Source organism: Artibeus jamaicensis, unplaced genomic scaffold (assembly GCF_021234435.1).
Source record: "Artibeus jamaicensis isolate MK-2021 breed Jamaican fruit bat unplaced genomic scaffold, CSHL_Jam_final contig_1132, whole genome shotgun sequence".
In the NCBI taxonomy this organism is placed as follows: Eukaryota; Metazoa; Chordata; class Mammalia; order Chiroptera; family Phyllostomidae; genus Artibeus; species Artibeus jamaicensis.
This window is the reverse complement of record NW_026521221.1, coordinates 673,138-690,871: the sequence shown is the minus strand read 5'-3', so window position 1 is coordinate 690,871 and position 17,734 is coordinate 673,138. Positions and strand designations below refer to the sequence as shown.

At 51.0% G+C, this 17,734-nt stretch overlaps 1 protein-coding gene across 1 annotated transcript in view; it reads left to right on the top strand.

Annotated features, from left to right (window-relative positions):
• Nucleotides 1-17,734, top strand: part of RYR3 (ryanodine receptor 3) — a 514,231-nt gene that overhangs the window by 430,118 nt on the left and 66,379 nt on the right. The window contains exons 61-65 of the mRNA XM_053665407.1: nt 1,254-1,303; nt 1,714-1,774; nt 3,588-3,826; nt 5,176-5,257; nt 11,639-11,769. Of these exons, the coding sequence (XP_053521382.1) occupies nt 1,254-1,303; nt 1,714-1,774; nt 3,588-3,826; nt 5,176-5,257; nt 11,639-11,769 (563 nt within the window). The remainder of the gene's footprint in view (nt 1-1,253; nt 1,304-1,713; nt 1,775-3,587; nt 3,827-5,175; nt 5,258-11,638; nt 11,770-17,734) is intronic.

Here is a 17,734-nt window from a genome sequence, read left to right as displayed (position 1 = left end):
TATTCTGAGTTAATAGAAGCTCCAAGGCAGGGGTTCCAAATGATTTCTACTGCAAAAAAAAAAAAAAAAAGAAAAATGACTAACCAGTAGGGACTTTGGCTGTGATTTCTAGGAGACAGCCCAGAAAGGCCCAGGGTATTCCTGAAAACCTCTGAAAGGTGAGCAAGTGTTCATCCCCACCAGTACTCAGGATATATTTCTTCTCCATTCAAGCTGCCCTCTAACTTGAGACTCTGGCCCTGTGTAGGGCATGAAGCCCACGAGATCGGGAAGGAATTCAGCCTGACCTTGGAGTCCCGTGGCCAGTGCCCAGGTTTTTAGGCAGCCTTCCCTCTTTCTGCTCCACCAGGAAGGACCGCTCCCCGAGGGGGTTGCCGGGCTCCTGTCGAGGTGTGCTAGTGTTGAGTGCCATCAGAGTTCTGGGGAACCTCCTCCCACCAACCGGAGACACAGGTGGGAGGGCGGCCTGGCGCCCCTGGATGGGGTCCGTCAGTAACGCGGAACTTTAGAAACATCGAACTTTTAGAAACATGTGTGGGCTCTTTTCTAACTACACAAAGCCCTCCATTTGGCACTGTGGAAAGTAAAACGGTGAGACACAGCCCTGGACAAGGGCTTCCAGGGCAGCAAATGCCATCAGAAAGCACAGAGTGGGGGCAGAAAGCACAAAAGCACAGTACGCAGCTTCCCTAGGCTCCAAGGACACAGTTAGGGCGGCAGGCTGGTCAGGCCCAGCCACTAATGGGAAATGACAGTGAAAAGCACTTGCTTACATGTTCGGTTCAACACAGCATTGCCCACACCTGAACCACTAACTTTCTTCCAGCCCCACCTTCTCACCCACCTCCCAGCAAAGCCCTCACACCCTAGCGAAGGCTGCAAAACAGCTCGCCGTCCACTGCAGCAATGGAGACACGGTGCCTCCTCCCAGAATCTCCATTGATCATCCCTATAGTAAGGGATGGTTTGCAACAACTGTCTCTCTACAAAGTACTTGACTGTTCCGGAAGGACTGTTTTCTGTAAGGTTGGAGCCGCCCATGAGGTATCTTTCACGACTCTCCAGCAAGACTCCAAGAGCAGCGTGTGTTCCTGGTGTGGTCCAGAGGCCTGTTTGAGAAGAGCACAGAGCATCTTCCCAGAGTGCCACTCAGTGTCCTTTGTTTTGTGGGGGTGAGGGGGGGGGACCGGGGGAGGTACAAATCAATCCTCGAGTCTGTGTGCCTCTCCGACTCACGCTCTTTTCTGCTTCAGCCTGTTCTGCAAACTTGCTGCTCTTGTTCGGCACAGGATTTCCCTCTTTGGTGAGTGAAAAGGGGCCTGCCAAGGGCTGCGCTCCTCCCTCTAGTTCCCCTGAGCTCGCATTTTGCCTTTCTGCGTGTGTCTCCCACAGAACACCCAAGCCTGAGGACGAAGGTGTCACCTAAATTTGCCATAGAAAATTGGTCTGAAGGATGATAAATGACCTCCCTATCCCCTTAACAGCTCTGATTTTCCACCCCAGTGAATGTTTTAAGCTCCGCCTCCTCCATTCATCATAAAGCGGATGTGTCAGGCCAGAGATAAATGCATTGTCCCTGAGCACAGACCTCGCGTGTGGGGTGTCTGTGTATCGGCGGTTGATTGTGCTGGGCTCTGGTTTGTGCATATTGATAAGACTGTGTTTGAAAGGCTGAAGGGTTCAGGGAGTCACAGGTGATACTTTTGGTTCTAGGGAGCGATTCTGCTACAATGGTGAACTGCCTTCACATCTTAGCTCAGACGCTCGACACGAGGTGAGTCTGCCCGGGGGGTTCCAGTCGTTCCTCAACACTCCTGCTGTCCCCCAGGACTGCACTGGAGAGAGGCAGACGGGGAAAGGACAGGTCTTACCCTGACGCGAGCACTTCTCCTCCGTGTCCCCGTCCCCATGACGGAGGGCCACTGCCAGGGCATATGCTGAAGGCTGAAAACCAAGCGTTTGATCGTTCTTGTCGTCTCTTACTGAGAAGTTCACCTTCAGAAGACGAAATGTATGATGTGGCAAAGCACCACTCTGTGCCTCATTCCCCACCAAAAAAGCAAGAGCTGCCTGATGGGTGGCCAGGCCGCCCCCCCCAGGAGAGGGGGGCCATAGCTCTCGGCGGTGGCCCGGGAAGTCCGTGTGGGGGGATGCGATTACCACAGGGCCAGAGACAGAGAGTGAGCCTGAGGCCCGAGGGCCGGGTAGAACAGACAGCTGAATGGGAAAGGAAGTCATATGTGTATGCTGATAAGAGAAATACTTTATATGTGAGGAGACAAAAAAAGAGACAAGCCATGGGAACAGCCAGCTGACAGAGAGCTTTCTTTAGCACACTCATGTCCAAGTTGAGAGGACGACATCCATCCCAAATGGATGGCTGCTCAGGTTGCTGCAGGAGAGAGGCAGCAACCTGGAGCAGCCATGAGATGAAAACCCACTACAAACAAAGAGTCAAAGAGTAGTCACACACACACACACACACACACACACACACACACACACTCAGAGTTAAGTGTAATCGGGAGTTCAGGGGTTCGAGAGAAACAAGCATTGTGGAGATATTGGGGCGGCACAAAGTTTGCAGGTCAGACCAAAGCCTCCCAAGGGACTAAAATCCCTTTCAACGGGGGCGAGGAAACTTTTCTCCCAGAAACGCGGGATGCCTTGAGAGGGAGTCCATTTTTTAAAAATGTAGGGCAGTGTGTTTGATCGCCGGGCCTGAGACATCCTGCGACAGGAGAGTTAGGGAGGTGGCAGGTGGTGGCTCATGAAGACTCGCAGGACGGGAGCAAGCCTCGCTGGCTTTCCTTGTTTTTATTTTTCTCATCAATTGGGTGATCGTGAAAATGCTGTAGCTATAAAGCAACTGTCCTTAGCCAGCCTGTCATAATCCTATGAAGAAGATGTAGAATTACAGAAAATAATGGATGACTTACAGGTTCTGTTCCAAATCGAAGGTTTATAAAACTGTTCTTGTGGGCGAACCTCAGCTGTCCACAGCCAGTCTTCACCCCTGTGTGGTTTTGTCGGTGAAGTGCCTAAGCTGTCTGTTTTACAAGGGGCTGGCTGTCCCTCTCTCTCTCCTTTTTCCAAGTGAGGACCGCCCTGCGCGCTGATAGAAATCGAAGCTCCAGTTAACTTACTCCGTTGTTCTCGCTCTCTGAGCAGGTCCTATGTCATAGGAGAGCCAGCATGTCTCACTAAACCTTATAAAAGTTGCTTATCTCATGGTGAGCTGCAAGAACTCTCCTCACTGTCCTTTCAATTAATATTTGAGGATGTAGCCATGATGGGTATAGCAGGTGGCCAATATCCATTTCATTCTAAATCGTCCTCTGTGTTTCCTGAGGAGTTGGACACAGAGTCCCTTGAACCGAGCATACCGTCCAGTTGCCAGGCCTCTTTGTACTTTGTGGTCCAGGTTTCTCCTGGACCTAATGACCCCCTCCACTTCTGATACACGTCATCAGGTGACTGGAGTGTCAAATGTCTGCCCAGCTCACACTGCAAGTCACCAGTTCCGAGAAGGTGGCTGGCCAAAGGTTTGGAGTTTGCTTCTGGTTTTGAGCGCTGTTTGCTTACAGGACTGTCATGAAGTCGGGCTCAGAGCTGGTGAAGGCCGGGTTACGAGCCTTCTTCGAGAACGCCGCAGAAGACTTAGAGAAGACTTCGGAAAACCTGAAGCTCGGGAAGTTTACGCACTCCAGAACGCAGATGAAAGGCGTCTCTCAGAACATTAACTATACCACGGTGGCACTGCTCCCCATCCTGACGTCCATCTTTGAGCACGTGGCGCAGCATCAGTTTGGGGCCGATTTACTCTGTGAGTCAGACTGCTGTGCACCCTGCGGGCATGAGCGCGTGTCCACAGGAATGGCCTGGCTCAGTCGCTGAGGCTGACCTTGAGGGGGGAGCAGAGAGACCATCATTCCGTACTTTTTTTCTTCTTAGATTTAAAAATCAAGCAGTAGACTCTGGGACAGGAAGAAATCCCCCAAATTTGAGTATATAATATTTCATCTTTTCCCGCTATTATTCAGGCCCAGAATTTTTCACTCACTGGTTTAGCTCCCAGCCTTCCGCTCCTCTTCATTCGAACAGGTTATCTGAGTGATCCAGCAGGAGATAGGGTTTGCTCCCAGGGTTTTTCAGACGCCAGTCTTCCCGTTAAGAAGCCCTGATTTATTCACAAAGTACCAGGGGCAGAGGAAAGCTGCTAAGGTTTCCTCTGGGCCTTTGGAAGGCCACAGTCAGTTGGTTTTACTGCAGTTTCCATGGAGTACCACGTACAGGCCCCTTGTGCAGATATTCTGCTGCCACGCTTCCATTTCTCACTTTAAATGTTGGCACAGGACGTAATTTGATTTAGCCAGTTGTCAGTAGCTCAGGCTGTGCCTTCCGTGTCCCTGAACGACTGAAAATCAGTTATTTCCATGGGGTTGGGGGACTGGTGGAGGAACATCCGAACTCGTTATTTTGTGTCATGGAAATAATACACCTCCTTGTTAAAAGACAAAAAAATTAAATTAGTTCTCATTGTGCTGAATTAGTCTCTGCCTTGTTATATGAGTTTCAGATATTAACAAGAGCATGTAGCCTGCAGATAAACTTTGTGAGTTGCTAGGTAGAACATACCCCTTTTTTAGGAAATGTGGCAAAATCGTTATCTGATTAAATGGCCTTTTGAAAAACTCCCCTCAGAGAACTTGGGACAGGGGAACATGAGGAGTTTTGCTCTATTTGCTCTGTCTCCAAAGAGGTGGGGACATTGTACGTATCTTCCTAGGAAATGAACGAAAGGCAAGGCTCATTCAAACTTCAGATTTCTCTAATTCTTCTTTTCAAAGCAAAGAAATGTTCCTCTGGATAAAATTTGGCTAAAGTGTTGCCCTCTATTGGGGAAGAAGGCTCAAATGAAGGACTCACTGGTCCCCTGATCCATGCAGCGAGTCTTCCTCAGAGTTTTCTCGCCCAGTTCAGTAATTCGCATCTGGGTAGAAAGGGTTTCTACCCCCTACCCCTGTGGGGAGGGGGAGGGGGAGGAGGGGAGAAAGATCTCTGGCTCCCGGTGATGCAAACGTGTTTTCCCGGTGGGTAGACCCTTTTCGTGTGCAGGAGGTGGGGAGCCGTGACTGATCCGCACTGATGGCCGCTCTGTTTTATTCTCTGCAGTGGGTGACGTGCAGATTTCATGCTACCACATACTGTGCAGCCTCTACTCCCTTGGGACGGGAAGGAACATCTATGTTGAAAGGTAATTAGTGAACAGAAGAGGCTAACACATTCGGGCTCAAGAAGGTGTTAGCATCTTTTCAGTCCAGAAAAATCAGTTCTCCCTAAAATGGGATGGTGATTTTGAGCCTAGCTTATGAAATGTCTGTGGCAATACTAAGAAGTGTAAATGATGCTATTAAGATTTATGACTTTTGTGGAGATAGCTGGTAAATGTGTGTGGCTGAAGGAGCAGAATAGCCAAGCTAAAAAAATCTTGTGCTAGTGACTAAAAAATGTCAAAGAAATGCCCAGTTCTTCATAATCACAGCTTCCCAAGAGCTTCCAGAGTTCCTGGGGTTAAAGCTTGCTGAGAAGCTCAAGGGACATGAAGCAGTTGCTTTAGCGTTTAATGAGTTTCCGTGCGATGCAGCCCTGGACCTTGGCCGTTCTCGGCTGTCATATTAACTATAGTTTTAAACAAGGCCACACGTCGGTAGCAGAAATGCTATTCAATAATCTTGAACCTGAACAAACTGCTTTTCAGAGGGGCTTGGGTTTCAGCTTTGCTCTCTAATCTGCCCGGAGCTACAGAAGCCCTTTGTGACCCCTGCTTTTCACCATCAAATGCCAGTGTTGTGTCGTTCTGTTCTGTTTAAATGTGTGGGGTGATCGGAAAGATAAACACAGTGTTAGACAAACTCTGGACTGAGTCTTATCCTTGGAAGGGTTTCTTTCTTTCTTTCTTTTTTTTTTTCCCTTTCAAATGAGGAAACTGGAAGGAATTCGATCTGAGCTTAAAATTAATTTAAACATTCCTCGGTAGCTGTGCCCCCTGTGCTCTATCAAACAAACCAATATAAATCCTTGTTTCACCTCAATACTTACATAAACTCTAATTGACATTTCTCAAAAAAGAAAAAGACTAGTTCCTTAAAGAACTAAAGAACTAATAACTCAAAATCATGCACTAGCAAGAAATGCCTGTATCTTCATCATCACAGTGTCAAACAGCTTTTAAAGTATGGATACTTTTGTCATTTAGGGTTAGGAACTGGGCAAACAAAAGTTTTAATCATATTTCATACCAAATCAACCAGAGAATTAATTTAAAATTTTTCATTTTATGGAAGTCAGTCAAGAATTTTCCTTAGGGACGGTGTCTTCAATTCATTTTTCCCATAAAACATTTGCGAGTATTTTCTCAGTATCTTATTTTCTCATTTACTGTGTGTGTATGTGTTTATACAGTTTTTTTGAAAAGCTTATACATTATTCTCTTGGGGAAAAAAAAGGTCAAAGAAAGGCCAACTCCAAAATGTCAGACCAGAGAAAGATTGCTCTTCACATGGCTTTTTATTTTATCCATAAATTCATTCCAGCCTTATTATGCATTGTGAGTATCGGTGCTTGGGTTTCGTGCCCCATGTGGGCAGAAGTCAGGCTGCAGAAGCACCCAGGCCCAGGCCACTCCTGCGGTCTCATGGTCAATGCCTTACAACCCCAGGGCTGTCCTGTTGCTACCATTATTTAAGGACTTTTGTTTGCTTTCTTTGGTATTGTGAAAGTAAGACAGTCTCAGAGTTATTTCTCCCTTCTTTCCCTGCCGCCCTGACCCGACATTTCTGATCAAATGCGGCACCTTCCCTACCCCTCTGAGGTTGCTTTTCAGTGCCGTGCCCGGCCCTGCTTTCTGCCCCCCGCCCCCGCCCCGCCATGGCATGTTGTTTTCTCTCCTTAGCACCCTCTGGAATATACACGAAGGGACTTTCAAAATTGCAAAGCCCCAGATAGGTGCGAGGCATAAGTGTGATTGCCGTGACGACTTGGTCTCCCTGCGACCCTGGCCGTAGACATGTGAGAAACAAGGTCCCGATCCATGGGAGTAACACTGAGAGAACGACTTAAGAAGTAACAACAGCTAAAATACAGATTGAACCTGCCTCAGTCTGTCACCATTGACCGAGTACTGCCCACGAAAAATACTGTACTAGCTCAATAACCCCTAAGGAGGGAAGAAAAAAGGGTTTGCATATCCAGTGATAAACTCTTCAAGTAGATCCTTGAGTTGCCATGGAGCTGTTTGTGTAGCCCTTGTTCCGATTGGTCCACACCCACACTGCGCCCTGGGGGACACTAATGACCAGAGAAGCCTTGTAACAGCAGGCCTTTATCCAGCTCAGTCCCTCTGGGGCCTAGAGGCCAAGGTCATTCACTCTGGCATTTCACATCCAGGAGCATTAATTGGCAGACTTCTGAGCCTTACTTATGTAGAACTTTTAACAGAGAGGCCAGGAGAACTGTTGTTTGTATTCCTCCTGGCCAGTGGCTAATTAGCGTCACCATGTGCTCCAGACCAGAAAAAGGCCTGTTGTGAGCTGGTAGGGACTCGGGTTTCTCAGTAATTAATATCGGAGAGGACAGGGACATGCGTGTCCCTCGGGTCAGTGCAGCACTGGAAAACTGACTTTTGTCCCAAGGACTGCTTGCGTATAAGCCTGGCTTTTCTGGAAATCCACTTTCATGAGATCATGACTTTAATTTCGGCGAGAGAGAGAGAAGAACAATGGGTCTGTTCGGCACCAGGCGGCACAGGGCCTGCGGCTCCCCGGGCTCACCTCCCCGGGCTCACCTCCCCGGGCTCACCTCCCCGGGCCCACCTCCCCGGGCCCACCTCCCCGGACTCACCTCCCCGGGCTCACCTCCCCGGGCTCACCTCCCCGGACTCACCTCCCCGGGCTCACCTCCCCGGGCTCACCTCCCCGGGCTCACCTCCCCGGGCCCACCTCCCCGGGCTCACCTCCCCGGGCTCACCTCCCCGGGCTCACCTCCCCGGACTCACCTCCCCGGGCTCACCTCCCCGGGCTCACCTCCCCGGGCCCACCTCCCCGGGCCCACCTCCCCGGGCTCACCTCCCCGGGCTCACCTCCCCGGGCTCACCTCCCCGGGCCCACCTCCCCGGGCCCACCTCCCCGGGCTCACCTCTCCGGGCTCACCTCCCCGGGCTCACCTCCCCGGGCTCACCTCCCCGGGCTCACCTCCCCGGGCCCACCTCCCCGGACTCACCTCCCCGGGCTCACCTCCCCGGGCCCACCTCCCCGGGCTCACCTCCCCGGGCTCACCTCCCCGGACTCACCTCTCTGGACTCACCTCCCCGGGCTCACCTCCCCGGACTCACCTCTCTGGACTCACCTCCCCGGACTCACCTCCCCGGGCTCACCTCCCCGGGCCCACCTCCCCGGGCTGAAAGTTTGCTCTCAGAGCTGATGCTCCTTGTCATCCCCGATTTTGGCCCAGGGATTTTTTTTCTTCAATGCTCCCCCTGCAGCATGTCTTTCCCCACCAAAATTTAGTTCTTTATTTCCTCCTCCTCAAAATGCCAGGCTGTGGAGAGAAAATACAGTGTTTCTCCTCATTGGCCACTGTGGTTGGTAAAAACAGTGAGACTATAGACCGAAAAAACACAAAACGCCTGTTGCCAGCCTATTTGATGTCGACAGGCCCTCACCTCACTGAGGGAATTGGTCTAAAACGATGTCTCTCTTCTTACGCTTTTCCACTGCCCGGACTTGAGCAAAGCGGGGGAGCAACTGGGGGAAAGGTGGTGAGAAGGGATGTGCAGTGGGAAACGGACCGGCCTGCGGCCTGCTCAGACTGAAGCAGCCTTTGGCGAGGCTTCCTCGAGAGTAAGCCTGGTCCTGGTCTCTGTAGTCCCCGAGTCCCACTCTGTCCCCTTCCACCGCTGATGCAGCCTCCAACTGGGGCCCGCAGCATCAACACACGGGGCCCAGAGGACTGGCTCAGTCCCAGGGCTGCCACTGTGCCCCCAGAGCAGACTTGGACTGGGATGAGGGAGTGGAGGAGGGGCGAGGGGCCGGACCTTCAACAGAAGGACCAGGCTGTACCATTAGTTAAGAAGTGACTTGCCCACCTGAGGACATCCTTGCTTGCTGGAGGCCGGTTTTAAAGTTATCTGCTCAAATACTTCATGACCAAATGGGCTGTCCACTGGTCCCCTCCCAGCCAAGCCTAAGAAGATAGGAGTAAATCCATATTTATTAATTGTCCTTTAAAGTAATTAAAAGGTCACTTTTTAATAAGTTTAATAACTTGACTAAATACTGTGTGGGGCTTCCAAGGAATACACAGCTTTCTACCAACTCGCTCCCCCACACCCGCCCTCCTCCCTCCCTCTAGCCCAGCAGATTCCTCCAGCATCTCAAGCAAAACAGTTTTCTGTACAGCAGTCCCCTTTTTTCTGCAGGGGACACATTCCCCAACCCCCAGTGAATGTCTAAACCCCTGGTAGTACCAAACCCTCTATATACCGTGTGCTTTCCTATACGCACGTACCTGAGATAAATGTTACTTTGTGACTTAGGCGCAGTAAGAAATGAAGAACAATAACTAACAATAAGTAGAATAACTATAACCACAGGCTACAATGCCAGTTATGTGAGTGTGGCACTATTAAGGAAAATACGGGCCATGTGAACACAAGCCCCGCAACGCTGTGACGGCCCCTGTGACAACCAGGGGCCGCTAAGTGGCTAACAGGCGGGAGCGTCTGCAGCGTGGAGGTGCTGGACAAAGGGGTGATTCACGACCCAGCAGGGATGGAGTCGGGTGGGGCCAGATGTCAGCACGCTACTCAGAACAGCATGCAGTTGGAGACCTGCGACTTTTTATTTCTGGGATTTTTTAGTTAATAACTCCAGACTGTAGGTAACTGAGCCCACAGAGAGATGTTATTTTATCACACTGCTCAGGGTCCCACCCTTCCTCTGCATTCAGTGAGAAAGGACCTGCACCACCTGGAGACAAAGGCTGGCGCTGTCTGGCTTTCTCCTCGGGGAGCTAGGGACCCCTGGGCACTCCCCACCACCTAGACAGTGCTCGTTACCCATGTCCAGACACCCTACAGTTCTGACATTCTGGCATTTCCTTGGGGCTGCCACCCAGATGTGTTGGCTGTTGCCATAGTGAAGGGCAGGTAACACAGCCTTGGGCTCAGGTTTTTGGTGGGAGCTGAAGGGAACTTGAGGGCTGAATGCCTCTCTGTTTCCACACTAGTGGGACAGACGTTTGCTCTTGGCTGTAAGTGTGCCCTCTCTTGCTGGCAGTTTTCTCTGTGGTGCTTCTGTAACATCCCCCAAAAGGCAGCCTTCGACCCCCAGTGTCCGGGGATGTTGCTTGTGGGCTTCGTATACACAGTATCAGTGCTCAGCTTGAGCTGATCAGTCACAAGCAAGATGGGCTTACACACCGCATGCCCTTCCGGTGCTCAGTTCTAGGCCTGGTGTCCACATTTCCCAGTAGTGATCTTGGTTTCGTGGTCTAACAAAGGACTCAGAGTTTGGTGTTTTTGAAGGAATTTTTCTCCTTAAATGGAAACTGACATCCATGTGATACTCCGGGACAGGTGTGTGGTCTGTCCATGATTGAACACCACTGAGTGGTTAAGAGAATAGTTATGGGTGAGAACCAGGTGGCTCTGGTCTGGTGTTCATCAGAAAGCAACAGGCACCAGCCCCCCAGGGCCCCCCGGCCAGCACTGGCACTGCACTGTCCGGCCAGCAGAAAGGGCCTGCTGGGTCACACAGCTCGGCCCCGCGGCCGAGCCCAGGGCTGCGTGGGGGAAGCCCTGTCTCTCAGTGCCAGCTCCGCACTGACCAGCCAGTGGCGGGTTCCTGTCCCTCGCACTTGGAGACTTGGCCGTCCCACAGGCAAGACAAGTTCTCTCTGTTAGACAACTGGAAATCTGAGCTAGGAATCCCAAACACTTTATTTTTGTTCAGTTGCTTGTTTCAGAGAAAGACTCAAAACCCAGAGCTTAATCCATGGTGGGCACTCAAACATTTATGAAAAGAAGAGATGGAAGTAGTGGGTGGCAGAGGGCTGTACTCTCGTCAAGCCGTATGTTTAGGACCTCTTATTTCTATTACAAGGCAGGTGTTTTATTTTGTGTCTAACTCGTGATTTTTGCCCCTTATCTGCTGTTCCCACTGGCGATCGCAGGCGCCATCCATGGTGGGGAACAGACACAGAGAAACTTCACAAAAGATTCCAAAACATTTTGAGAACAAGGAGGATCAGACTCAGTGGGGATGTCTGCAAAACTTGCTCTCAGATATGCTGGGAGAAAAGAACCAAGTGACACAGTATATTATATCACCTTAGCCAGTTAATAACTAGGTTCCAAGTAGTGAGACCATTGCAAACTGTTGGTGAGTGTCCAGCAAAAAGGGGCGGGGGCAGTGCCTGCAGCCTCGCTGAGCCCAGGGCCAGCGGATGCCAGTGAAGTAATCAATGGGCACACAGCCTGAGACGTCCTGGGGAAGGGGCCTGGCCCACCGGCGCGGGGTGGGGGTGGGGGGGCCAGCATGTGAGCAGCAGCACTTCTAAATGGATCTCTTGTTCCTAGACAACGTCCTGCCCTGGGAGAATGTCTGGCTTCACTGGCAGCTGCCATCCCAGTGGCGTTCCTGGAGCCCACCCTTAACCGCTACAACCTGCTCTCAGTCTTCAACACCAAAACCCCCAGGGAGAGATCTAGTAAGTATGTTCCCACAGTATCACACCCTGTGCTGAGAAGAGAGTGGCAGGGAGGGAAGGCCACTCAGGCCGGGGGGCCGCAGCCCTCCAGCACTGCCAGGTCCTGGGATCCGGGGTGGGCAGGTCGGGGGCAGGAGGTCAAAGCCCATCTCCATCTCACTGGAAGAGTGGACATGGGCAGGTCCTTTGTGCTCATTCAGCCTTGGTTTCTTCCTCTATAAAATGAGGAGACGGCATAGTTGATTTCTAAGTCTCTTCCAATCTAAAACCCCAGGTGCGCTCCCTGACCCTGGGTCTTAACTTCTCCTGCATCTGGAGATGAGATGACTCATTCACAGTTCCTCTCCAGAGTGTCAGCAGAAGGGGCACATCTGCGCTAATAACCTGATTAAGCTCTTTGAGTCCCAGGAGTGACTCTGTTTCCAAGGATGATGACCACATGTTCTCCCTCTGCATGGAAAATAAAGCCTAGGAAAACACCAGAGGGAATTGGAATTATACATGAAACAAAATCGAACCAGAGCACCAATGCCCCAAGTTCTAGGGCAGCCGTCCTAGGACTTAGGAAGTAACATTTTATTGCAACACGATCACACCCACTCATGGTCACACCCACCGGTTTGCATGTTGTCTGTGGCTGCACTGGCGCTATGTTGGGGAGGAAAATAATGTTCCCTCGCTCCTGCGTTATTCTTGGCTAAAACTCCCCTGTGGAAAAGACAGATTGAAGGAGAAGAATAAAACTGTTCGAATCACCTACATGCGTGTGCATCCAGGAGCCCCACAAAGATGGGAGACATCTACCTCACAGAGGCAGCCAGAGGACTGAGCCTTAAATAGCAGCCTGACAAGGGAAGGGATCGATCAGGGCGCGGGGTCTCAGAGAAAGAAGGCGACTCACAGGCCAGAAGAGGAAATAAATGTTTGTGAGCCAGGCAGCCCTGCCGTTCAGATGTGTCTCCAGTGAAAAAGTTGTTTGGTAATCGGTCTCCTCCTGGTGGGCTGCCTTTCTGACGTAAATTCCCTTTATAAATGTAGAGTTCTTTGACAAAAGGGTAAGTGCTACTCTTTTTTCAGAGCTTCTTTGTACAGTTTCTTAAAAGTAATAAATTCAAAGTAATCTCTGAGTCGAAGAGGCAGGTGTGCAGGGGCCCAGTCTGCCCCCTCCCACCCCAGCGCAGAGTCGAGTGGCGGCAGCGCAGACCACCCGGCCTGCAGTGCAGAGAGTATTTGCTCCCTGGCCCCTTACTGAAAGGCGTTCCGCTCCCTCTTCTAGAAGAACGTAGAGCTGGAATGCAAAGCAGGTTGTAAACGGCTCCTGGAGGGGGGAGGGAGAGTCCTCACACATGGGCCTATGGCGATGCTGCTGCAGGGCCATGGGGTAGAGGAGCTCCAAGCAGGACCCTTGAATCCACTAGAAAGAACTGCAATGATCTGATGGAGCAAAAGTTACCGCGTGGTGGGCCTCATCAATAGTCACAAAAAGAAAAAACCATACTCAATGGCTCACACCGGAGCCATCCTATTCAGAGCCATTGATACACCGGCAGTGACCAGGCGGCATGACGATCCCACTTAGTGTGGGCCCCCTTCGCAAACTGCCGTGAGGTCCTAAGGGGGAGAGTCCCGGAAAGTGGGGTTCGTGCTCCACTCCTCTTTGTTGGCAGTCTTTCCATCTAAGACGGCAGAGAGCAGAGCCACGGTGGATTTATTCCCACTTGCTTTTGCTACTTTAGATAAAAGAAATGCCTTGGCCCCAGGAATGATCACCAGGACAGTGTAGACAAGGCCAGGCTATACCCTTCTTTGCCTGAGCCAGAAGACAGTAGACACTAGTGTTCTCTGGGCTGGTTAAGGGAGAAACATTGCTGAGATGCCTCCACTTTCCAAAGATCCGTATGAAATCTCTAAGTCCCCAACGCCCTCAGCTTCATCCCACCCTTTCTGTCCTTTCTGGGACTAGCAAAAGTGTATTTCCAACCTTGTTTTCTTTCCCACCCTCTCATGACTCTCAATGAGTCACGTCTTGCAGCGAGTGGGAGCAGAGCGACAGAGCAGGCTCTGGTAACGCTGGAAAGGGCTGTGGCAGCTGCAGGCACGTGCCAGCCCGGGTGGCGCTCCCCAAAGGGTCTGGGCCCAGGCAGGAGAGCCGGACTGTACACACTCATTCTGTGCCACCTGTGATTCAAGCAGAGGTGTGTCTTTGTCTCTGTGTCACCAATGGGTAGGCTTGAACCTTGGGAAAGAGAGAGACCTACTCTGCTCTTGGGCTCATAGAGGGGCAGCAGCAGGCAAGTGGAGAACTTGACCATGACGGACCCAGGAAACCCTGTGTTGTTCCTGGATTGGCTTTGGGAGGGAAGGGAACGTGGCTGTCTCCCACTGTTTTCCTTCTCAAGAGCTACTTGAGAAACGTTCCTTCTTATTTCACTTATTTTGACATTGATTTAATAAGACATGTTCATAAGTAAAAAATAAGTGCCCATCATTGCATACCGCACGTGGGAGAAAAGAGACAAGCTTGTGACTAGAGATGACACAGTCTTTCTTTCATCAGTGGGGCATCCACATACCGTGGGACTCAGTACCCCAGGCCCCTAAGCCTGTGTTTTCCATCATTTAATTAATCATAGACCGAATGCTGATCATGTGTGTGGCTCTTGAAAAGTAGGGTGCACATGAATACGAATCTGGGGTAACCAGGTTCGCCTGGAGCCCGAGGATGACTGATGGCTTAAGAGACTCTAGGGAGGTACCTTCACTCATGGTACAAAGTGGGTGGCCTAAGGGATCGAGAAGGGGCAGGAACATGCGGGGTGACAAACGACGTGGGTCTTTGATTTAGAAACGCAGTACGAACTGATTTATCAAGCCTTCAGTCAATTGGACATCTCTATTAGTTTCCACTTAGCGTTCTTGACAGCAGTTACTCATATTAGTAACTCTTCTCCCCTGTAAGATCCTGGCACATTTCCTGACTCATCCAAAAGTTCTTAAGATGTGCCTAGAAAAGGCTTAACACTGTTACGTGCCAGTTATTCAAAACTAGATAAAATCTGTGGTCATGTGTGGCAGTGGTCTCCCGATCAGAATATTATTAGGTTGCCCGAGCATCCTGGTCACCGGCTGGTTTACTCTGTGCACCCGAACTGGGACGGCCACCCAGAAGGCGGGGGGTCCAGCTCCCACGTGAGCTCTGCCTCTGCTGCACAGGGCGAGGCTCTCAGATGCCCTCTTCCTGAGGGAGGAGCTGCTCAGGGAGGAAGGCGCAACTGCAAAACCTCACTCAGCGGTCCTCACACCCTCGCATACACCAGAATCCCTAGGAAGGCTCCCTAGAAGAAAGACTGCTGAGTCCTGCCCCTGAGCGTCCAATTCAGTGGGTCCGGAGTCAGAAGGTCCTACTGCGGCCACTGGTGGGAGGACTTCACTTTGGGAGCCATTGATCTAGAACAGAGATTCCAACCCGGGTGCTGCAAGGGGCACCCCACGGTGCCGTGAGAAGCTTTAAACACACAGTGCCTCACTGTTCAGTCAGGGCACTGACTTCTTTTCCCGTAGAGTGCCGATTTTTTTTTTTTAACGACAGCCAATACAACAATAGCCATCCTGTGTGAATGAACAGAAATGTTACCTATTTTTTTTGTCAGACCAACAAAAACTGCATTTTTTGGTGTGCAGCAGAATTTTGGTAATTAGTTTGTGTGTGCTGGGGTGAAAAAGGTTGGAAATTGCCGCACTGGAAGAGGAAAGGGCGGCACGTGCCGACGACCCCACACGACAGTCGTGTCTGATTCTGACAGGGCCCGGCTGCGGCTGTTTGTCAGGCAGATGACGCAGCAGCTTTCGTTCTCTGGTTGTATTATGTGGCATTTGAAGTTCAAAACACCATCGGAATGGCAAATGCTTCCTCTAGTCAGGGACCAATTACATATAACCAACTTTTAAAGGTCATTATAATGACTCCAGTGTAGAAACCTCAAGCAACTGTTTTTCTTAGGAAAAAAAAAAGAGTTTGTGACAATGTATTGTCTGTGTGCCATTTACACACACACACACACACACACACACACACCACAACCACCACCACCCCCCCCCCCCCGTGCCTTCTCATTTATACAGCCAATGGTTGTAAACTTCAGTTGCATCTGTGGTGGTCCGCACCATTCTGTGTGCAGAGCTGGAGGGTAGAAAGTTTGACTTCTCTCTTGACCCATTTATTCTGTTGCTATTTGTGTAACATCATTTTGTTTGTGAGAGTCTCCCCTCTGCTAAAGGGAACAGGCTAGACTTGGTCTCTGCAAATGGCCCGCACTGGCAGTGTCTGCCCTGTGTCACCCCCGTCCCACTGTGACTCACGGGAGTGCAGTGTTCTTCAGCTTTGACACTGTGAACCCTCTTGAATGGTCTGGATTTTAAATGACATTGGTCCACTCTCGGCATCCGAGGAAAAGAGATCTTGAACCTTCTACTCACCCAAAGGCTGTAGACATAACAGCAGAGAGTCAGCCCCAGGGAAAGCTGGGTAAGGCTCCTGCAGCCGCTCCAGAGCAGGGAGCCCCTCCGGGTCCATGGCTTTGCCACACGCCACCCAAGGGAACCACTTGTCTCAGCCACAGGTTCGTTATCTCCAGGAGAGCCAGGGTTATCCCGTAGGTCTGCTCTGGGCAGTACAATCGTGAGAGAAATCAAAACAGTTCCTTTCAGTGGGCCAGTGTTTCTGAAGGCCAGAGAATTGGCTGTGGCCTCTTACACCTTAGCCGTTCGAGTCCTGTGGCCTAAAGTCGAGAGCAGACTTCCCGCCCTCATTAGCACCATTGGCAAAGGGCCTGCAGGCATAACCCACTTCACTGAGCACGAACTGTCATTATTGGAAGTCTTCTGCTTTGTCTTCTGGAATTCATGGGAATGTTACATTTTACTTCTAGTATCAAAAATCAGTTCCTCCAACCTTCTAATGGAGCTGATGTCCTGGGGAAGTGCTCCACATTTTCCTATGGCTTCTCAGACTCCTGGCCCCTGTGGCACTGGATGCTTCGGCCCCAGTGTGAGAAGTCTGGCCTCTGGGTGTCCTCTGTGCCCCACCCCACACCCTGCAGGCCTAGGTGGACACTGTCCGGAGCAGGCAGATAAACAGAAGCACCTGCAGAGCTTTGGGCTCGAGCTTCTTTCTCAACCAGCCCATGTCCCTTCACTCAGGGCCCTTTATCTTCTCACCTGTCAGGAACTTTGGGGTGCTCTGGTCTCTCCTCCCAGTTTGGGAGAAAGAGTGTCCTTTTTTCTTAAGAAGAGCAGGTCAGCTCAACCCTGGCTGCTTCTGGCTGCTGTTCTTTTATCCGACAGCCTTTAATGCTGAACTCTGTTGCCACGCCATCCTGTCTGTCCTTGTTCAGTAGAGTGACCTTAGTCATTCAGTGTGAGGAAAAGACAGCAAACTCACTGTTCCTTGCACATGAGCCTGCAGAAACAAAAAGACTTAGGCGATTGGCAAAAAGTCTCATCACAGGTAACCTCGGGTCCCCAGTAATCTGCTGTAAATGCCAAAATCAACACACATGCAACATTTCCGCCCCCAACCCAAATCTCCACTGGATGGAATGTATCTCTGTCTCTGGTCCAGCTGAGAGGATATCTGATGAGAAGCTTCCCTTTTCCTTTTCTAAACAGTGCAGATGTGATCCAGGTGGTTGAACCACGAGTTGGCAACTGAACACCCATTAGCTGCTTTCCTCTAACTAGTACCACCCCTCCTGCAGTACATGCACTCAGGCAAGGGGGAGAAGGCCAGAGACTGGCTTTGTCACAGAGTCCTAGGAAACGCCCCTCAGCTGGGTCCCTGCTCTGCTCCTTCAACCTCGTGTCTAAGTGTTCTAACCTGAGCACCACACATGGGCAGAGTCCTCGGGCTCTGGGGGCTGCGGTCTTTACACAGCTGCGGACAGATGCTCCTCCGAGTCACTGCGCA